The sequence below is a fragment of the Mobula birostris genome, chromosome 1, assembly GCF_030028105.1.
Source record: "Mobula birostris isolate sMobBir1 chromosome 1, sMobBir1.hap1, whole genome shotgun sequence".
In the NCBI taxonomy this organism is placed as follows: Eukaryota; Metazoa; Chordata; class Chondrichthyes; order Myliobatiformes; family Myliobatidae; genus Mobula; species Mobula birostris.
The window spans coordinates 81219391-81243056 of record NC_092370.1 but is presented as its reverse complement, the minus strand read 5'-3'; the positions used below and the strand labels follow the sequence as shown (position 1 = coordinate 81243056).

Here is a 23666-nt window from a genome sequence, read left to right as displayed (position 1 = left end):
TCCTTTCATGCCCTGACTGATCAGAAAACTTATCAACTTCTGCCTTAAATATACCCACAGACTTGGCCTCCACTGCATTTTGGGTCAGAGCATTCCACAGATTTACTACTCTCTGGCTACAAAAATTCCTAGTTACCTTTGTTCTAAAGTGTCGCCCCTCAATTTTGAGGCTACTCTCCCTTGTTCCGGATACCCCCACCATAGGAAACATTCTCTTCACATCCAATCTATCTAATCCTTTCAACATTCGGTAGGTTTCAGTGAGGTCCCCCTACATTCTTCTAAATGCCAGTAAGTACAGGGCCAAAGCCGCCAAACATAGCTCATATGTTAACCCCTTCTTTCCTGGAATCATCCTCATGAACCTCCTTTGGACTCTCTACAATAACAATGTTTTATTTTGTATCTTGGGACAAATTTACAAAACAAATTATGTTGTTAATTATGAATATTAATCATCATATGAATGGTATTATTAACATACACACATTGTGAAAGCCAGTATAACAAATGGCACTCAATCAGTAATTCAATATAATTACAAGATGCATAGATGAATAAACTCTTCTCGGGCTTCTAGCAGGGTACAGGTATTGATTATAACCGATCTTTTGATGACAAGTTCTGCCATCTTCGGTTGGCAGAGTTAGTCATCGAAACATTGGTTATACTGTAATCAATACTTGTACTCGGCTGGAAGCTCAAGAAGAGTTTATTGGTTATATATGCCAGGAAAGCACTAGATCCTTTTCCAATATACATTGAGTTTTCATTCTAATGTTTACCTCCAGTGTTTTTGAATTAGTATAGCCCATGGCAAATGATGGTAATGAAGATTATGGAATTTTTTATTTTCTCAAAACTATTTTATGTATCTCTTATTACTTAAATTCTGCCTTGTATTACATGATACACTTATTGAGTTCACTATTTTGTCTCCTTTAAATATACTGCAACAAAAAAGAAGCAAACTACACTATATTCTTAATTGGTGCAGAATAGATGGCAATCCTTATTTGACACTGGCATTATTTGTAACTTCTTATGCTGGGTTATCTGAAGTGCCTGATATAAGTGAATCTTAACTTGGAAAACTTTGGGATGCTATATGGATCTAAAGTGAATCACATTTTTTTTTTTGGCTGAATTCGCATGGTAATTGGTTAAAAGTTCTTACCTTTAATGTTTTGTCATGGGTACAGTTTTGTTGTAATCATCTTGTTAAAATTCTTGACAGTTAAAATGCCCATTTCGCATTTTAAAAAATGAGCCTTTGTGAGCCTTAACTGCCTTACTTTTATGATCTATTTCAATTGCAAAAGTTTGTAAAGTGTTACCTGCTGTAAATAATTTATTTGATTAAAAGTTAGGCTGTGTTTTTGAGGCAGTTGATTTTCATTTCTTGGTTGAAGAATTTGAAGTAATATTTCCCATCAATAGTTTCCTCTGCTTTCATTTTAGCTATGTGTGATTTAACATGCTTAATCAGGAATGCTGTCCAGATGTTTGTAATAATCTTATCAGCCTTTGAATTTTTATGCTGTATTGCAGAAATTGATTTATTCTTGATTAGAGGAAGTTTCCTTTATTTTGTTAAGTCAATCCCTTTGCCAATTCTACATTAATGTAGTGTGGCACGGTTATTAATGCTCCTTGCTATGATAATTTCAGTAATCTGATCCTGTTGTTTGCAATGGGTTCCGCTTCATACAGAACAGAGTACTCTTGGTCTTCTCTAATCTACTTAAGCACAAACACTAGTCTTACACTGTATTTTAATTGTTGAATGTGTTTACATTTAATTTTTCCTCATAAATCTTCAATTACTAGGTTGTCATTAATTCTAAATTATTTTTCTCAGCATTTGATTTGCATACTGTTTCAGCTAGGCAAAGAGAAGGCGTCGTGTAACATGTTCTTGCACAAAAAATCTGTTTTATCAGTTTTACATTAAGCATTTTGTGCATTTTCCTTCTGAAAATTATAGTGCATTTTGAAAATACTTCAGGCTCTGTAACTGAAATATCACATCCTATTCATTTATATAAATACATGTAGTGTTGTACAAGATTCAACTGCATTATATTGGTGATATATATCAGTAGGGAATGGGCATGAAATTTCAAAATAGCTATACAAATTGTGATCTCCAGGCTTCAGAAAGTTAAGTGCATCGCACAATTTAACTGGCAGTTTTTATTTTAGTGAAAATATTATTGAAGTATTGCTCCTTTTTTGCCAATCTAGTTCTTCATGCTTTGCAGATGATTAGGTTAGGATGCGTTCTTTATGATCCTAGCAAACTAGTTACATGTGGACTTTGTTATTATTGCATCTTACTGTGAATCTGATCAATTTTTTCCTCTCTTGCAATTTTGGCTTCCAGTGGTGTTGTACATTCCATTACCACACAATTTGGTATTGTGTGATTACCACATCAAACAACAAATGGTAGCTGTGGTCCCTTGTGTTTAGTTGCCTTTTGGTTGAACTCGAGTGAGTGGGTGTTTTTTTTTACTGTGCACTGAGAATGAGTAGAGCTGAGGCAGAATCTAAGTTTTTTTTCTGAGTTGATATGCTTAGTTTTTGTGTAGGTTCTTAAACTGTGGCGCAGTGGTGCATATTCTACTAGATATAAGACTATAAGACATAGGAGCAGAATTAGGCCATTTGGCCCATCAAGTCTGCTTCACTTTAACCATGGCTGATTCTTTTCTCCCCTCCTCAGCTCCACTTCTCCCCGTAACCTTTGGTGCCATGGCCAATCAAGAACATATCAATCTCTGTCTTAAATACAACCAATGACCTGGCCTCCATATCTGCCTCTGGTAACAAATTCTACAAATTTACCACTCTCTGGCTAAAGAAATTTCTCCACATCTCTGTATTAAATGATGCCCCTCTAACCTGAGGCTCTGTCCTCTTGTTCTAGACTCTCCCACCGTGGGAACCAGCCTTTCCACATCTACTCTGTCTAGGCCTTTCAACATTTGAAAAGTTTCAGTGTGACCCCCCCCCCCCATGATAATCCTAAATAATAGAGAGTAGTAAATCTATAGAGTAGAAAATTTACTTGGCCCTTTCCTTCTGATATTTGATGCAAAGACTCTTTTGAGTAGTCATTAAAGTTATTGGTGTTGCCATCCTGACAGATTTAAAAATAAGGCCCCCCTACTTACTTCATTGAGCATTGTAGTAGATGAGTACACCAAATGATTTAACCTAATGTGTTTGCTGGTCGCAATGAAGATTGCTGTGCTGGTAGCTGAACCTAATTGGCTCAATAAACTGCATATGAAGAAACTCGTAGATGTTACGTTGGCATTGAGTTGGCTTTTGGCCCCAACATCTGAGGAAAGATTGCTGGCCCTGGATAGGGTCCAGAGGAGGTTTACAAGAATAATCCATAGGAATTAAAAGCTAAATGTTGTTATAAGTAGTTTAAAGAATGAACTCATAATTACATTTGAAATTGTGTAACTTCAATGTGAACTATTATTTCATGAAAGTTTTGTAAGTTGCATGTAAGTACCATTATGAAGAAAGTATGGCAGTGCCTCTATTTTCTAAGAAGTTGACAAAAATTCAGCATGCCATTTAAAACTTTGACAATCTTCTATAGATGTGCGATGGAGAGAATATTGACTAGTTGCATCAGAGCCTGGTATGAAAACACCAGTGCCCTTGTTTGGAAAAACCTACAAAAAGTAGTGGATATGGCCCAGTCTATCCCCAGCCAAGGTGGCACTTGTGAACCATGGCAGTGTTCTGAGGGATATGTACAGTATTTCTAAGTTTCCCGAACATCTACACTCACCCCATCTTCCTGCCGCCTTAACAGTGATAGAGTTCCTCTTGTCTTTACCCGCCACCCTGTCAGCCTCCACATCAACTCATCATACACCATAACTTTCGACACTTCTAAACATCTTTTAACACCCGCACCCCACTCTGCATTGCGCAGGGATCACTCCCTATGCAATTCCCTTGTCTATTTTTCCATCCCCACTAATCTCCCTCCCAGCACTTCTCTTTGCAAGTGACCTAAGTGCTACTCCTGCCAATTCACCTCCTCTCTAACTTCTGTTCAGGGCCCAAAACAGTCCAAGGTGAGACAACACCTCACCTGTTAATTTGCTTGGGTTTCTATAGTGTCCTTTGTTCCCGATGTGGCCTTCTCTACATTGGTGAGACCTGTCATAAATTGGGGGACCACTTTGTCGAGCACCTCCGCTCCATCTGCCACAAGCGGAACTTCACACTGGGCAAACATTTTAATTCTGATTCCCATTCCATTTACGACAGATCAATCCATGGCCTCCTTTTGTGCCAAGATGAGGCCACGCTCAGGGTGGAGGAGATTAATCTCCTTCCAGTTTAGATGTCTCTTCTGTACAGGTACCAGCTTCCCTGGAAGAGAGTCCAATGATCCAAAAACCTTTTGCCCTCTCTCCTACACCTACTCCTTAGCCATGTGTTAAACTGTATAATCTTCCTATTTCTGGCTTCACGAGCATGTGACATGGGTAGCAATCCTGAGATCACTAGCCCCTTAACTTAGCCCCTAACTTCCTGAACGCCCTTTGCAGAACCTCATCATTCTTCATACGTTTATCATTGGTAACCACATGGATCACGAGCTCTGGCTGTTCATCCTCCCACTTAAGAATGCTGAGGACTTGATCTGCAATGTCCTGGAATTTTGATTAACTTCTATAGATGTGTAATGGAGAGTTTATTGACTGTCTGCATCGCAGCCTGGCATGGAAACAGCAAAGTCCTTGTACGGACAGTCCTACAAAATGTAGTGGATATGACGTAGTCCAACGGGGGTAAATCTCCCCACCAGTGAGCACTTCCACATGGAGTGTTGTTGCATGAAAGCAGCATCCATCACCAGGGACCCCACTACCTAGGTCATGCTTTCTTCTCGCTGCTGCCATCAGAAAGAAGGTTCAGGTATACCTCAGACTCACACCACCAGGTTCAGGAACAGTTATTAGCCATCAACTATCAGGCTCCTGAACCAGAGGGGATAACTTCACTCAATTTCACTTGCCCCCATCACTGAAGTGTTCTCACAACCTATGGACTCACTTTCAAGGACAATTCATCTTATGTTCTGTATTTATTGCTTGCTTGCTTGTTTGTTTATTATTTCTTTCTTTCTTTATGCATTTGCACAGTTTGTTGTCTTTTGAACACTGGCTGAACCTTAGTGGGTGTGGTCTTTCATTGATTCTATTATGGTTTTTATTCTATTATGGATTTATTGAGTATGCCCACAAGAAAATGTATCTCAGGGTTATTTATATATGGTGACATACTTGTTTTTTGATAATAAATTTATCTTGAACTTCGACTCCAGTGCATTTGATGCCAAATCACTGCCAGTGAGCCTAGAGCCATACTTTAGGTAGTGCTGAGAACTGCCAAAAGAGTGATGTTTTCCTCCTTATTTATCCCATTACTTCATTGGAAGGTTTTGTCACACCTTAAGCTTTGAACTTCTTCAGATGAAGTGTGACATTCCAACCTACTTGTATCTCTCTGCTTAGATGTTGGTCTGACCCATGAGGAATGTGTGTAAGTCCACATAACCACATTTGGGTTTTTAATTAGGTGCTGCTACCAGAAATGGGGAATATTTAATTATAAAGTAGCAACTAAATTTGTATGAATGTAAAGTATTACTTGCATTACGTGTGTGCAAATAACATTGATTCTTAATGCTGTTACGTGATCTGATTATAGCTAACTGAAGATGAAATAGCAACAATTCTGAAATCCACCTTGAAAGGTCTGGAATACCTGCACTTCATGAGAAAAATCCACCGAGATATCAAAGCTGGAAATATTCTACTGAATACTGAGGGCCATGCAAAGCTGGCAGACTTTGGTGTTGCAGGTCAGCTGACAGTAAGTAATCAGTAAGAATAAATCTAAATAATTAATACTACTCAGACATTGCTTGAGTTGAAAGATCTTTTCAAGGGAACTTGAAGACTGGGGTCAAAACTAGCCTTGTCAGTGATAAATCCCAGAGAGGAAAAACAAAGCAAAGCAATTCTTACTTTCTTTAGCCCCAGAAATGTAGCTCATTTCATCTTTGAGGTTTGCTTTGTGCCCTTTCTCAGCAAATTTGCCAGTAAGAACATTTAGAGGCAGTCTTATGCATCACCCTTCTACTTGATAAGTACATCCAAAATGTCCTTCATTCAATGAAGATTTATTTCAACTGACTGGATTCAAATCACAATCTCATAGCTGAAGCTTGTTGACATGTTAATTTTCTCTGACATATTACCAATGGGGATGGATGCTTAAATCAGATAATGGAAATAAACAGCAGTATGCTCAACATTTTAACAAAAATCCATTAACATGTAATATTAAAGTAAACGTGTGCACAGCCTCTGTATTATTTCTGTAGTTCAGTCAATTTCCACTGTCTCATCTGCTACTGAATTATCCTGATGTGCAGCTGTTACAAGATCTGATAGTGATATTAGAATAGTGGTTAAATTATTTGACTTGCAGCCATCCATGTGCTCATCTAAGAGTCTCTTAAATGTCCCTATTGAATGGAGAGAAAATTAAAAAATCTGAGGTGTATTCTTTTCAAGAGGACTAGAATATAAAAGCAAAGATGTAATGTTGAGACTTTATAAAGCACTGGTGAGGCCTCACTTGGAGTATTGTGAGCAGTTTTGGGCCCCTTATCTTAGTAAGAATATACTGACATTGCAGAGAGTTCAAAGGAGGTTCATGAAAATGATTCCAGGATTGAACAGCTTGTCATATGAAGAGAGTTTGATGGCTTTGGGGCTGTATTCACTGGAATTCAGAAGAATGAGGGAAGATCTGGTTGAAACCTATCGAATGGTGAAAGACAATGATAGAGTGGAAGTGGAGAGAATGTTTCCTATGGTGGGAGTGTTTAAGACCAGAGGAGAACACAGCCTCAAAAAAAAAAAAAATCCCATTCCATGGCCTCCTCTACTGTCGGGATGAGGGCATACTTGGGAGAGAGGAACAACACCTTGTAATTTTTACCTTTTTTATGGTCTTATGGTATCATTCTTTACACCCATTCCAGGCAGAGGCAGATTGTTCCATGCACCCATCACTCCCTTGGTGAAAACAAAACCTCTTCTGACATCTTCCCTATAATTTCCTCCACTCACCTTAAATGTGTGTCCTCTGGTATTGGCCATTGCTGCTTTCGGGAAAACAAGGTGCTGGCTGTCCACTCTATCTATGGCTCTTATAATCTTATACATCCCTCTTGAGTTGCCTCTTATCATGCTTTGCTCCGAAGAGAAAAGCCCTAACTTACTCTGCCTTTCCTCAGAAGATAAGGTTAGGGAGAAGAGAGTGCGAAGGTTTGAGACAGCTGTTGGAGGGAGATAAGCAGAAACACAAAGGGCTACCCAAAATTTTAAATCTCAATATGACAGCTGTCATACTGGTATCAATAAGAAAGGTAATTTATAAATCTAGTGTTTTTTAAAAAAATGTCTAGAGAGGAAGCTTGCCACTCTTACCAAGATGATCTGAGATGTAGGTGACTTCTTCCTCAATTTCACATTTCATGTTAGCAAATTTTCTTCAGAACTGCGAGGAGAGTAGAGGGCTTACAGTTTGCAAAGCAGAGATGGGGGTGGAGGTGGTGGCTGGAGTGAGATGTGAGATAAAAGCCTATGTGAAAAAGGTTTAAAAAATCATATAATGAGGAGTAAGTTGTGTACATACATCTACTGATGCTTCTGGACACATCTTCAGTGATGTTCCTGGAATCATCGGGTGTTTCGGGTCTTTCAACATCATACAACCTCCTCCAGGTGACCCAGCCGGGGCTGATCAGACCCCAGCTTGTGTCCAGATGGCTAGCTACGAATGACTCCATGGCTCCCCTCTTTTGAGCCACAGCCATCTTGAGGCCCTCTCTGCCGCATTGGTGGTACTGCGGATGGCTCTCCTCTTCCTCTCTCCCTCGATGCCCAAAATGCTGAAGGCTCTAGCTAAGGAACGGGCTGCGAATCCCCTACATCCAACCTCCACTGGGAGACACCTCGCTCTCCATCCAGCCATCTGACAGTTGCTGACCAGTCCTGCGTACTTGGAGAGCTTCCTTTCAAAGGCCTCTTCCAAGCTATCTTCCCATGGGACTGTCAGCTCCAGCAGCACCACTTGCTCAGTAGACTCAGACACTAGGACAATGTCTGGCTGCAGGGTGGTGGCTGCGATATGGTTGGGGAACTTCAGCTGCCGTTCGAGGTCCACCAAGAGCTGCCAGTCCCTTGCAGAGGTCAGGATGCCTGCAGATGTTCTTTTGGTGGGAAGATATTTTAAAGAAATGGAATGAGAAAAGGACATAAGCAAGATGATGGAAAATAATGAGAGAGCAACTGGTTAGAAAATAAATCAGTTGAGACACAGAAATTGTTAAGACACAGGAGGCCACTCAGCTGATCGAATTAGTCTTGGCTAAACCATTTGGAGTCATGGTATTTTGTTTGACTATTTTTTAAGAGTTTAAATTCTTAAAGATTTTTAATAGCTAGCAATATACAGTGGCATGCAAAAGTTTGGGCACCCCGGTCAAAAATTCTGTTACTGTGAATAGCTAAGTGAGTAAAAGATGAACTGATTTCCAAAAAGCACGAAGTTAAAGATGACACATTTCTTTAATATTTTAAGCAAGATTACTTTTTTATTTCCATCTTTTACAGTTTCAAAATAACAAAAAAGGAAAAGGGCCGGAAGCAAAAGTCTGGGCACCCTGCATGGTCAATACTTAGTAACACCCCCTTTGGCAAGTATCACAGCTTGTAAATGCTTTCTGTAGCCAGCTAAGAGTATTTCAATTCTTGTTTGGGGGATCTTCGCCCATTCTTCCTTGCAAAAGGCTTCTAGTTCTGTGAGATTCTTGGGCCTTCTTGCATGCACTGCTCGTTTGAGGTCTATCCACAGATTCCCAATGATGTTTAGGTCAGGGGACTGTGAGGGCCATGGCAAAACCTTCAGCTTGAGCCTCTTGAGGTAGTCCATTGTGGATTTTGAGGTGTGTTTAGGTTCATTATTCTGTTGTAGAAGCCATCCTCTTTACATCTTCGTTTTTTTTTTACAGACGATGTGATGTTTGCTTCCAGAATTTGCTGGTATTTAATTGAATTCATTCTTCCCTCTACCATTGAAATGTTCCCCGTGTCACTGGCTGCAACTCAAGCCCAAAGCATGATCGATCCACCCCCGTGCTTAACAGTTGGAGAGGGGTTCTCTTCATGAAATTCTGCACCCTTTTTTCTCCAAACATACCTTTGCTCATTGCGGCCAAGAAATTCTATTTTAACTTCATCAGTCCACAGGACTTGTTTCCAATGTGCATCAGGCTTGTTTAGATGTTCCTTTGCAAACTTCTGATGCTGAATTTTGTGGTGAGGATGCAGGAAAGGTTTTCTTCCGTTGATTCTTCCATGAAGGTCGTATTTGTGCAGGTGTTGCTGCACAGTAGAACAGAGCACCACTACTCCAGAGTCTGCTAAATCTTCCTGAAGGTCTTTTGCAGCCAAACGGGGGTTTTGATTTGTCTTTCCAGCAATCCTACGAGCAGTCCTCTCGGAAAGTTTTCTTGGTCAACTTGACTTCCACTGTTCCTGTTACCTGCCATTTCTTAATTACCTTACAAACTGAGGAAACGGCTACCTGAAAACGCTTTGCTATCTTCTTATAGCCTTCTCCTGCTTTGTGGGCATCAATTATTTTAATTTTCAGAATGCTAGGCAGCTGCTTAGAGGAGCCCATGGCTGCAGATTGTTGGGACAAAGTTTGAGGAGTCAGCGTATTTATGAAGCTTTGAAATTTGCATCACCTGGCCTTTTCTAATGATGACTGTGAACAAGCCATAGCCCTAACAAGCTAATTCAGGTCTGAGACTTTGGTAAACGTTATCTGGGAGCTCAAATCTCTTGGGGTGCCCAAACTTTTGCATGTTGCTCCTTTCCTTTTTTTCACTCTGAAATTGTACAAAACAAAAATAATACACTAATCTTGCTTAAAATGTTGAAAAGAATGTTATGACTTTTGAGAAAAAGAAAAAGACTTTATGACTTTTGGAGACCAGTTCATCTTCTACTCACTTAGCTATTCACAGTAACAGAAGTTTTGACCGGGGTGCCCAAACTGTACTTTAATACTATTATAGTGGTGTTATCTATTCAGATTTCAATAGTACAGAAGGTAAATAGTAGTAAAATATGTGCAATTAGTGGGTTTCTGCATCTATTTGGTATATATTGATGAATCTGATTTTGTGAATGAATTGCAATTGGAAGCAGATGGTTTTGAGGGGATGTGATACAGGTGGGTGATGACAGGACTGTACTGAGCACAGTACATACCAGTAATAAAGAAACAGACGTTCCTTGATTTTGAAATGGGGTTCAAATATATTATATTTCCTATGGGAGTGGCCAAATTTACATCTTTGTCAGACATATTTCCAAAATTGTTCTTTGCTCTCTCATAAATGACATGTTGAATTGTATCCCCTGAGCCTTTGGTTCGTATATTTTTAAAGATTTCTTTGTTTCCCTCATACTTGCTTGATTCTACAGTAAGTAAATAAAAAAAGAAAGAAAATTGAAAGATACATTAAGGAAAATATGTAATTGGAATAAATTTACTGTGTTTTGTCTTCTGTTATCACACAATATATCCATGTGGACATCATTCATCCTATAAAGATTCTATAAAGCTGCATTATTGTAGGAAATGAATATAACATTTGTAGTACTGGTCATGTTTTTTATGTGTATTTTTGATAGACCCAATCTGAGTTTTGATAGAAACATATTAAACTTGTTAACTGACATGAGAAGCAGATAGGAGAAAGTGAACTGAGTTGTTACAGGAAGCAATAACATGCACTGTAATATCCAATAGTTTGCCACCATATGACTATCAGAGAGGACTAGAAGGGAAACTACGAGGTGCTAATGTGAATAAGTTGACACTGGACGATGTTGAGCATGTAGTTCTCCTATGTAATGGAGAATAATTTAGGTCTACCTGTCATGAAACAAGAATCCTTTTTTTTTAAAAACAAAGTTGTGTCTTTTTAAAAGTTACGGATCTGTAGAAGCTTGTGACCAAGTTGTTCTGAGGCAAGGAAAGTTCAAAGTAAATTTATTATCAAAATATGTGTATGTGCCATATGTGAAAAACCCATGGATTTTCTATATTTCATGGCTATCTGGAGAAGTCGAATATCAGAGTTGTATTGTACATGCATACTTTGACAATAGCCAGCCAGTGGTTCCTGAGTTCAAATCTAATTGGCTCCTTCAATGCTTTCTGTCTGTGCTGGGTTGAGTGTAGAGCTAGCTTCGTAAAACAAAACTGACAAATTTTACAGATTTGGCAAAAATCTCACCTGATCTGCGTGAAACACCCTGGTTTCCTTGGCTGTGTAAGTCTGGGGAAGACATTCTCAAGTCCCGCCAAACTCGTGAGATTCAGATGGCTCGATCCCACCCCAAACCCTGATTTGTGTGGATGCTGTGTAATTTGCTACCCTGTTACAAAATAGTGCCACAAAATAGCAGACAGAACACTGCATATGATTAAAGGAATAATATTTATGAATCTTAACTTAACTAAAGGGTTAGTAAAGAACAACAAAAAAAAAAGGACCTATTCTAATTAAACATTCAAATGTGCACAAGTTGGAGCTATCTTGAACTCTTTAGTCACTCGTGTGCTGGGTCCTTGGTCAGTGTGAATGCCCACAACACTTTCCGAATGTCGTTCGCAATCCATCTCGAACAATCCATCTCACTGACCAGATTGTAAGCTGTGACTGGTTCTCCCCAGTGTCTTATCTCTTCACCTCCCACCAAACAAAAAAAAACCCAAGCCCGACCTTAGTGTCCCTCACCAGAGAAACCGCCCCTTAATTTGACCATCCTAATTGCATGGCACACATTTCTCCTCATCTCTTATCTTCAACAATAACCCAAACAAGCTGAAAACAAATCGCTCTTACAGACCTGCCCAAAATGAAATACATACAGCAGAACAGTAAAAAATATGGACCAGGGCATTACATGCAAAAAGGAACAACAATACTTTGACAATAAAGTGAACTTTTGACTCTTTAGTGGAATATCATATATTTCTCAAATTTCCTGATTTTTTTCTAATTGTTTTCCGTGTTAATTAGCTTGCTTACTACATTGCTATCAAACTTCATAATGGGTCTTTCAAAAATGAACATGAACAGGTTACTAGTACATCAGACAAAGTCGAATTACTTTCCATGAGAATGTCACCAAAGCAGTATACAAACAGCAGAGTGAATGTGACCTATGTGGAGGTACCACAAGAATGCATCTTTGAAAATTAGCCTACAATCTTGACTTTAAAGCTAAAAAGGGATTGAAAGTAATAGATTGAGGATTTATTTTAAATTCATCTTCTTTACAGTGTTCACAGAATATTCTTCAGAACATTAGTAAATTTCTGAAGTAACATTTAATGCTGAATATTTATTTGGTCCTTGTGCATCTTTGGCCCAGACATCCCTCCTTTCAATTTTATTACAATTACTTTTATTTTAAAATAATTTTCTATTCAGCGCTGAATGAGAAAGTTATGCAAACCCTGAGATGCTTGTGGTCTATTTTTAGAAAAAATCACGTTATTTGTTTTCACTTTAGATACACTGCAATTGGATCTCTGTTAGTTCTAACATGTGTTGGGTCATCTGAACAAGAACCATATGGAGTTGAAATTCCAGCCATTCCCTCCCCGTAATACGAATGGGATTCTGGTTGAAGCCCATGGAAAACATTTGAAATGATAATTTTCACCATTTTCCAATGAGAGCTGCAAGCATATCATCAGGGTTGTAAAATCATTGTTGGAACTCTTAGAATTTTCTCATTATGTAGTAACACAAAATATAATAACTTGTCCGTCCATTTAAAAGGAGCCAAATTTAGTTTTGTTTGCAGAGTATAAGTAGATGTTAAGCTGACATACAGAGACAGGAACCAAGGTTGAGCATGATGGAACTAATGTTCTGCATTGCATCTATCTGAATGCAAGGATTATTGCAGGTAAGGCAGATGAGTTTAGAGCATGGATCAGTATGTATAATTACGATATTGTAGCCATGACTGGGACTTGGTTGTAGGGGGCATAGGACTGGCAGCTCATTGTTCCGGGGTTCCGTTGTTTTAGGTATGATAGAGGGGGAGATATTAAAGGAGGAGAGATGGCATACCTAATCAGCAAAAATGTCAGAAAGGACTGACTGGAGGACCCATTTACTGAGACTATATATGGGTGGATCTGAGGAACAAGAAAGGGATGACCACATTAATGGGATTATATTATATGCATTGGTCAGTAGGATTTAGAGGAGCAAATTTGTGTAGAGAGAGAGAGCGCGCAAGAAAAATAAGTTGTGATAGGAGGTGATTCCAAAATTCCACAAATTGACTAGGATTCCCACAGTATAAAATAACTGGATAGAATAGAGTTTATCAAATGTGTTCTGGAAAGTTTCCTTAATCAATTTATAGAGGCTCCAACTAGAGAGAGTGTGATACTGGATCTAATATTAGGGAAAGAGACAGAGCAGGAGACAGAAGTGTGTGTGGGGAAGTACTCTGGAACTAGTGATCATAATTACATTAGTTTCAAGATAATTATGCAGAAGGATAGGACTGGTCCTCAGGATGAGATTTTAAGTTCGAGAAAGGCCAATTTTTATGGCACCAGGAAGGATCTGGCAAGTGTGGATTGGTATAGGTTGTTTAATGGCATAGGAATGCTTAGTAAGTGGGAAGTCTTCAAAAGTGAAATATTGAGAATACAGACTTTGTATGTTAGAATAAAAGGCAAGGCTAACAGGTTTAGGGGACCTTGGTTTTCAAGAGGTATTGATGTCCTGGTTAAGAAGGAGTTACATAACAGGTAAAGGCAGCAAGGAACAAATGAGCCTCTTGAGGAGTATAAGAAATCCAAGAGAACTCTTAAGAGGGATATCAGGAGTATTAAAAGTAAGCATGAGGTTGCTCTAGCAGACAAAGTGAAGGAGAATCCCAAGGGCTTCTATAGGTATATTAAGAGCAAAAACATATAGCAAGGATCAAAACCATGGAGAATAATTCTGCAGAACCTGTCAAGGTGTCCTCTCAGATCTTGTGGGAGGCTAGTACAGAAATTGCAGGAGCCCTGGCAGAGGTATTTAAAATATTCTTAACCAAGAGTGAGATGCCAAAGTACTGGAGAATAGCTAATGCTGTTCCATTGTTCAGGAAAGGCTCTAAGAATAAGCCAGAAAATTATAAGCCTGGTGTCAGTCATGGGTAAGATGCTGGAAGGTATTCCAAGGAACAGGATAGATACGGCCTGATTAGGGATAGTCAACATGGCTTTGTGTATGGTAGATTGTCTCTAACAAGTCTTAGAGTTTTTGAAGGAAGTTACCATTAAAGTTGATAAAGGAAAGGCGTTGGATGTTGTCTACTTGGACTTCAGCAAGGCCCTTGACAAAGTCCTTCATGGGAATTGGTCCAGAAGGTTCAGTCACTTGGCACTCAGGATTTAACAATGGTGCAGTGGGAAAAGCTAGTGAGTGGTAGTAGATGATTGCCTCTCTGGCTGGAGGCTAATGACGAGTGGTGTACTGCAAGGTTAGGTCCATTGTTGTTTGTCATCTATGTTGATGATTTGGGTGATAATGTTGTAAACTGGCTCAGCAAATTTGCCAATGAAGACAAGACTAGGGGCATAGTGGATAGCGAGGAAGGCTATCAAAGCTTTCAGCAGCATCTGGATCGGCTGGAAAAATGGTTGAAAAATGGTTAATGGAATTTAATGCAGGTTTAAAGTGCTGCACTTTGGGAGAACAAACCAGGGTAGGATTTACTTTGTGGAATATAGGGCACTGAAGAGTGCTATAGAACAAAGGGATCTGGAAATACAGATCCATAATTTCTTTTAAGTGGCGTCACAGGAAGATAGGATTGTAAAGAGGGCTTTCGGCATGTTGGCCTTCATACATCAGAGTACGAGTACATGAGTGGAGATGTTACCTTGAAGTCATATAAGACGTTGATGAGGCCAAATTTGGAATATTGTGTGCAGTTCTGGTCATCTAGTTACAGGAAAGATACCAATAAGCTTGAAAGAGTGCAGAAAAAATTTAGAAGGATATTGCTGGTACTTCAGAGGCTGGGTTATCAGGTAAGGTTGAATAGGTTAAGACTTTTTTTTTCCCCTGGAGCGTAGGAGAGTGAGAAGAGATTTGATAGGGACATACAAAACTATGAGGGGAATAGGTATGGTTAATGCAAGCAGGCTTTTTACACTGAGGTTGGGTGAGACTAGAACTAGAGGCCACATGTTAAGAATGAAAGGTGAAATATTTAATGGGAATCTGAAGGGCAACTTCTTCACTCAGAGGGTGGTCCAAGTGGAAGTGGTAGATGTAGTTTTGATTGCAACATTTGAGTGAAGTTTGGATAAGTACATGGATGGAACGGGTATCGAGGGCTATGGTACTGCTGCAAGTCGATGGGACTGGGCAGAATAACAGTTTAGTACAGGTTAGATGGGGCCAAGCGCCTGTTTTGGTGCTGTGACTCTATAAGTACTTTTGCACATTATTTCAGTTTTTTAAATTCCATATTAAATTCCATACTTCCAACATTGATGCAAGTCATTCTGTTCATTGAGAATATTAGAAAAGGTCTGATGAATAGTAGTCCACATTTGCTTAGGAAAATGTGTTTATAAATTCATTCAGATCTTTAAATTTTTTGGCAGTTAATAATGTTAAATAAAATGTACCTTGCAGGACACAATGGCGAAACGCAACACTGTGATAGGAACACCATTTTGGATGGCACCAGAAGTGATCCAAGAAATCGGCTACAATTGTGTTGCAGACATTTGGTCTTTGGGAATCACCGCAATTGAAATGGCTGAAGGCAAACCGCCCTATGCAGACATTCATCCAATGAGGGTAAGTGTGTAAGATTCATTTTGACGAAAAGTATTTTAAGTTTAAATTACTTCATCCTGAATGCCAGTTGTTCTAATCATGGGGAACATACGCCATTTTGTCAGGAGACTTTACAAAGATTGCTGTAAATATCAGCTGCACATTCTCCCCAGGTTAGGGGCAGGGTTCAATTCCTTTGAACCTTTTCTAACTTGAACAGCTCTTGCAAGTCAGAAACGTGACCACAAACCAGACATCCAGGAGGCAAAAATGCTTACAGTCCCACTGCAGCCAGCAAATCCATCCTACTTGTCTCCCAAATGCTTGTTTGGATGAACGGACTGTATTTCTAACTTGGGAAGGGTTGCTATATGTTTGGAAGTAAGACTGTCCATGTATTGAGGTCTTTTTCTTGATTTTGTACTTCCTGAATGTTGAGCTGCTCTAGGTGAGGATCTCACAAGAAGAACACTGATTGAGAGCTTTATTTTATTTGTATGTTCTTAGCTACATTGAAAAATGCATAACTGCTGTGTGATATTTAAGTTTCAATTATAATCAGATGTAGTTGATTGGGAAGTAGGTCTGATATTGCATTCTTTCTGAGTAACGTAGGAAAACTGTGAGGCTGAAGCTGATTTATAAGTACAGTCACAGCAGCTTGTAGCACAAATAAGCCAAGGTCAAAGACAAGAGGAAACTGAATCTGGGGAGATTGAAGGTAGCTTACTGAGTGATAGTCTATTTAATGTGTAGATCATATAAACAAATTAACACTGCTGAAAAAAGCACAGGTATTATGTTGAACATGCAGTATTGATTGGAATCAATTAAAAAGGTAAGGAGATAAATGCTTACAAGGTAAAAGCCTTATTTTTGGACATTAATTCAGAACAAAGGAATTGAAAAAATGTTTGGTAGATTTGACAGTTAAAATGCTTGGAGTTAACTTCTGTATTGCAGGGCTTAGAAAACTGATGCAAGCAGAAAAATTAGATTTTGAAACTGCAAGTGAAGCCCATTTATGGCTATTTGGGTGATAGAAATTCGTCCTTGCAAAATTCACAAATCACCATCCAAAAACTTAAGGTGTGGAATAAAATTCATTTTTATTGAATTTATGTGGAAAATAAATAAGGAAGCATGAAATGTAATTTTTGAACCTGTGTTTCCTGATGTATATGCAAATAATGTGGCTTTGTGTAAGGGAAAATCACGGTATAGATTGCTTTCTAGGAACTCAACCTCTACCCCCTCCCATAACATTGGGATTCCTGTAATTCTAAATGAGGCATTAGATGTTAAACTTGAATCGTTGCAAATGAAATGTTTTTATGAAATATCTTGGGAGTAATATTTCTTGAAATGTATAAATGTTAACTAATCCTCTGGGTAAAAATTAAATAAAATAATTAATGTTGCTGATTTTTTTCCTGTTTTGTGTTTTCCATATGTTATTAGAAAATTTAATGTATTTTTTTTTTGCATTTTGCCATTATTAACAGTTGTATTTGGTGTGTGCAAGCCAGAAAGTCTGTACAAATTTCTGTGCTTTTCCTCGAGCTAGGTAAAGATTTGTAGTCTTTAGTGCTAGAATTTATAACAATAGAATGCACATTCGAATTATCTTGTGTTTGAATTTTGCTCCAGACCTGTTGGCATTTTGCAAAGGAACTAAATTGTGAGTATACTGTCTTCTGAGCAAGGATACTTCTCCTTACAGTGGAATGCAAAAGTTTGGGCACCCCCAGTCAAAATTTTTGTTACTGTGAATAGCTAAGCGAATAAAAGATGAACTAATTTCCAAAAGGCATAAAGTTAAAGATGACACATTTCTTTAATATTTTAAGCAAGAAAACTTTTTTTATTTCCATCTTTTACAGATACAAAATAACAAAAAAGGAAAAGGGCCCAAAGCAAAAGTTTGGGCGCCCTGCGTGGCAGTAATTAGTAACACCCCCTTTGGCAAGTATCATAGCTTGTAAACGCTTTTTGTAGCCAGCTAAGAGTATTTCAATTCTTGTTTGGGGGATTTTTGCCCATTCTTCCTTGCAAAAAGCTTCTAGTTTCTGTGAGATTCTTGGGCCGTCCTGCATGCACTGCTCTTTTGAGGTCTATCCACAGATTCTCGATGATGTTTAGGTCAGGAGACTGTGAGGGCCATGGCAAAACTTTCAGCTTGCGCCTCTTGAGGTAGTCCATTGTGGATTTTGAGGTGTGTTTAGGTTCATTATCCTGTTGTAGAAGCCATCCTCTTTTCATCTTTGGCTTTTTTACAGACAGTGTGATGTTTGCTTCTAGAGTTTGCTGGTATTTAATTGAATTCATTCTTCCCTCTACCAGTAAATGTTCCCCGTGCCACTGGCTGCAACACAAGCCCAAAGCATGATCGATCCACCCCCGTGCTTAACAGTTGGAGAGGGGTTCTTTTCATGAAATTCTGCACCCTTTTTTCTCCAAACATACCTTTGCTCATTGCGGCCAAAAAGTTCTATTTTAACTTCATCAGTCCACAGGACTTGTTTCCAAGATGCATTAGGCTTGCTTAGATGTTCCTTTGAAGGTTTTGAATAGAACTTTTTGACTGCAATGAGCAAAGGTATGTTTGGAGAAAAAAGGGTGCAGAATTTCATGAAAGGAACCCCTCTCCAGCTGTTAAGCACGGGGGTGGATCGATCATGCTTTGGTCTTGTGTTGCAGCCAGTGGCACAGGGAACATTTCACTGGTAGAGGGAAGAATGAATTCAATTAAATACCAGCAAATTCTGGAAGCAAACATCACATCGTCTGTAAAAAAAAAAACGAAGATGTAAAGAGGATGGCTTCTACAACAGGATAATGAACCTAAACACACCTCAAAATCCACAATGGACTACTTCAAGAGGCGCAAGCTGAAGGTTTTGCCATGGCCCTCACAGTCCCCTGACCTAAACATCATCGAAAATCTGTGGATAGACCTCAAAAGAGCAGTGCATGCAGGATGGCCCAAGGAACTCACAGAACTAGAAGCCTTTTGCAAGGAAGAATGGCAAAAAATCCCCCAAACAAGAATTGATAAACTCTTAGCTGGCTACAGAAAGCGTTTACAAGCTGTGATACTTGCCAAAGGGGGTGTTACTAAGTACTGCCATGCAGGGTGCCCAGACTTTTAATTCGGGCCCTTTTCCTTTTTTGTTATTTTGAAACTGTAAAAGATGGAAATAAAAAAGTTTTCTTGCTTAAAATATTAAAGAAATGTGTCATCTTTAACTTTATGCCTTTTGGAAATCAGGTCATCTTTTACTCGCTTAATTATTCACAGTAATGGAAATTTTGACCGGGGTGCCCAAACTTTTGTATGCCACTGTATGTGGAACCATTATCTCTAAAAGTTTCTCAAGATAGGAAGCAGCACATACAGGAAAGACAAGCTTAGTTTGTCATCACTATTATAATAAGATTACCTTTATTTGCCACGTGTATATTGAAACGTACAGTGAAATGAGTTGTTTGTGTCACTGACCAACTGAGGATCTGCTGGGGCCAGACTGCAACCTTCACCTTGGTTCTGGTGCCAATATAGCATGTCCACAATTTATTAACCCTAACCCGTAAGTCTTTGGAATGTGGGAGGAAATTGGAGCACCCGGAGGATACCCACACAGACATGGGGAGAATGTACAAGCTCCTTATAGACAGTGGCAGAAATTGAATCCCTTATGCTGAGTAAGGGTGTTGTGGACGAGGATAAAGTGGTAACCTCATGATTCAAAAACTGCATTCAACCCTTTTGAGAACATATTGAAGTATAGAGGATTAAGAAAAAGCAATTTAGAAAGCAAAAAAGGTATCACTCCTGGTAACAAATTGATATCTTAAGAATAGGACCAGATGTATGATGTAAGAATATAATGTGTTTAGCCTCATTAGAGGCTGTAGGTATGTTGAGATGGACTTGATCTTTTATCTTGATATAAACCTGTGAGAATTGGCAGGGCAGTGGAATCCAAAGCAGATATGAGGCAGATGGAATGCTGGAAGTTGAGTTAGAATTCAATGACAGTAAGGTCAACAGAGGTAGAGGCATACCATGAAGCAAGGAAAGACTGCTGGATTAAATTGTATTTATTTCAATGCAAGATGTCTTGACGGGTAAGGCAGATGAACTCAAGGCACGAATAGCTACATTGGAATGGGATATTGTAGTCATTACAGAAACATGTTCCAGGCTACAGGTGGGTTAGAGGGGGTGTGGGGTTGCTTTTCAATTTAAGGAGAACACGATAACAGTAGTCCAATATGAATTCATTCTGTGAGACTCTTTAGGTGAAACTGAGAAGTAAAAAGGGGGTGATCACTTTGTTGGGATTGTATCGTACAGTATGCCCCCTAATAGTTAACAGGAATTAGAGGAACAGATATGCAGGGGGATTGCTCAAAGTTGCAAGAATAATAGGAAATTTTAAATTTTCTAATATAGATTGGGACTGCCATAGATTTAGGGACTTGGATGAAGTTGAGGCTGTTAAGTGTGTACAGGTAAGTTTTGTCATGCAATATTATTGAAGGCCTTACTAGGGAAAGGGCAGAGCATCACCTATTCTTTGGAAATGGGGCGGGACAGGTGACAGAAATGTCAATGGGGGAGCACTTTAAGACCAATGATTATAGTTATATTAGTTTTAAGTTAGTTTTGGAAAGGGACCAATCTGGTCCTCAAGTTGAAGTTTTAAACTGGAGCAAAGGAAATTTCACTATGTTAGACATAAACTTGCATAACTTGATTGGATTAGGTGGTTTGCAGTGAAAGGGACTTCTAGCAAGTGAAAGGCTTTAACAATTGAGATATTGAGAGTTCAAGATTTGCATGTTCCTTTTAGAGTTAAAGAGAATGCTGACAGAAGTATGGAACTCTTGATGATGAATGCTATTTAGGTTTTGGTTAAGAGAAACAAGGAGAAAAAGGTCAGGTATAGTCAGCTGTGATCAAGTGAATCTGGGAGGACTATAATGTTTGCAAGAGTATTCTGAAGAAGAAATTCTGAAGATTAGTATACTCAAGAAAGAAATCAGTAGGGCTAAAAGGGGGCATGCGATAACTTTGGCAGAGAAGATTAAGGAGGATGCAAAGAGATCTTGTAAGTATATTAAATGAAAAAGAGTAACTAGAGAGAGACTATGGCCCCTCAGTGACTACAGGGAAAATACTTGTTTGGAACACAAACAAAATGCTGGAGGAATTCAGCAAGTCAGGCTGCATCTATGGTTGGGAATAAACCGTTGATGTTTTGGGCCGAGACCTTTCACCTAAGACCTGATGAAGGGTTTTGGCCTGAAATATTAGCTGTTTATTCTTCTGCATAGATGTTGCCTGACTTGCTGAACTCCTCTAACAGTTTGTGTGTGTTGCTCATGATTTCCAGCACCTGCAGAATCTCTATATTTATCATCTTGGTATGGTGATGCAGGAAGTGGGCAAAGTCCACAATGAGTATTTCTCCTTTCTGTGGAGAAGGAAATGAAGACTTAGGATCTTGAGATTGTTAGTGGGAATGGCTTGGGAATAGCCTGTATTACAGCAGAGGAGGTATTGGATGTCTTAAAATGTATGAAGGCACTTAAATCTCTTGAGCCTAATCAGGTATATCAAAGAATACTCTAGGAAGTTAGAGAAGGAAGGAAGTTGGAGAAGTAATTGCGAAAGCCCCTGGCTGGGTTATATACATCATTATTAGCGGTGGGTGAAGTGCCAGAAGATGGGAGAGTGGCTAATGATACATTTTTACTTAAGGGCTGCAACGGACAGCCCATGAAATATAGAGCAGTAAGCCTAATGTTTTTGGTAGGTAAGTTATTAGAGAAGACTTTGTGTCCATCTCCCGAATAAGTACGGATGCAAAAAATCCGCTTAAGATCTCCCTCATTTCTTTTGGTTTCATGCATGAATGGCCATGCTAACCTTCAAGAGGACCAATTTTGTCCCTTGCTATACTTTTGCTCTTAAGGTAAAATATGACTGTAAGACCATAAGATACAGGAGCAGAATTAGGCCATTTGCACCTCAGAGTCTGCTCCATCATTCCATCATGACTGATTTGTTATCCCTCTCTCTCCCCCATTCTAGTGCCTGCTCCCCTAAATTTTGACACTTTACTAATTAAGTCCCTATCAAACCTCTGCTTTAAATATACCCAATGTCTTGGCCTCCATAGCTGTTTGTGACAATGAATTCCACTGATTCACCATCAGCTGGCTAAAGGAATTCATCATCTCTGTTCTACAGGGAAGTCTTCTATTCTGAGGCTGTGCTCTCTGATCCTAGACTCCCCACTATAGGAAACATCCTCTCTACATCCATTCTATCTAGGCCTTTCTATATTCAATCAGTTTCAATGAGATCCCCCATCATTCTTCTTAACTCTAGAGCCATCAAACACTTCTCATACGCTAGCCCTGTCATGCCTGGGATCATTCTTGTGAACCTCCTCTGAACCCTTTCCCATACCAGCACATCTTTTCTTAGATAACGGGCCCAAAAATGCACACAATACTCCATGTGGTCTGTTCAATGGCTTATAAAGCCTCAGCATTGCATCCTTGGTGGGATATTCTAGTCCCCTCGAAATGAATGCTTACATTGCATTCACCTTTCTTACCACCGACTCAACTTGCAAGTTAACCTTTTAGGAGTCCTGCATGAGGACTCCCAAGCCCCTTTGCACATCTGATTTATGAATTTTCTGCATGTTCAAAAAATAGTCTATGCCTTTGTTCTTTCTACCAAACTCCATGACCATACACTTCCCTACTATCTGCCATTTCTTTGCCTATTCTCCTAATCTGTCTGTTGTTCTGCAGTCTCCTTGCTTTCTCAACACTACCTGCCCCTCCATCGATTTTCATATCATCCACAAACATGGCCACAAAGCTGTCAATTCCATCATCCAATTCATTGACGTATAACATGAAAAGAAGTTTCAACACTGAACCCTGTGGACAGGGCCGGACTTTAGGCAGGGCTAGGCTGGGCTGCAGTCCAGGGGCCAGAGCTGCAGAGGGGCCCAAAATAGGTAGCTGTCATCATGGCGGACGAAAAAAATACGGGAATAGAGCACAGAGAAGTAAAAAGAAACAAGAACAAGAGGACCGTGAGAAAGAAGCATTAAAAAAACATTGAAATTAACAGAATTTTTTAAACCTGTTCTCTTTTTAAATCTTTTTATTGAATAAGTACACAGAATGTAAACCATATAGGCACTAATACACTGTTAGAATATAATATATTACAGGAAATATACAGAAAAAAATTAATACAAACAGTGCAATTTAAACATAAAATAACAAGGTAACATAATAGTATACTAATTTTTATATATATCAATAAAGAGAGAAACCCCCCCCCAAAAAAAACCCACCATGCAACTAAACTAAAAAGCAAAGCAAAGCAATGGGCTAACTAGGAAACAAGTAGAGTTAAAGAACTTAAAATCACGTCCTCAAACCCGACCTCCATTAAAAACAGTCCAAAAAAACAAGAAGGGAATATAAATATGGACCGAGAGAAAAAAAAAATTACCTTAAATGAAAATGTTGAATAAAAGATCTCCAGGTCTGTTCGAATTTAACTGTCATCACTGGAACGCCTTTTCTTGGATTGAAGATTGAC

General features: G+C 39.0%; 1 protein-coding gene across 1 annotated transcript in view; it reads left to right on the top strand.

Moving 5' to 3' along the window:
* Positions 1-23666, top strand: part of stk3 (serine/threonine kinase 3 (STE20 homolog, yeast)) — a 487842-nt gene that overhangs the window by 133902 nt on the left and 330274 nt on the right. Inside the window, exons 5-6 of the mRNA XM_072258090.1 lie at positions 5755-5919; positions 15875-16042. Coding sequence (XP_072114191.1) covers positions 5755-5919; positions 15875-16042 — 333 coding nt within the window. The remainder of the gene's footprint in view (positions 1-5754; positions 5920-15874; positions 16043-23666) is intronic.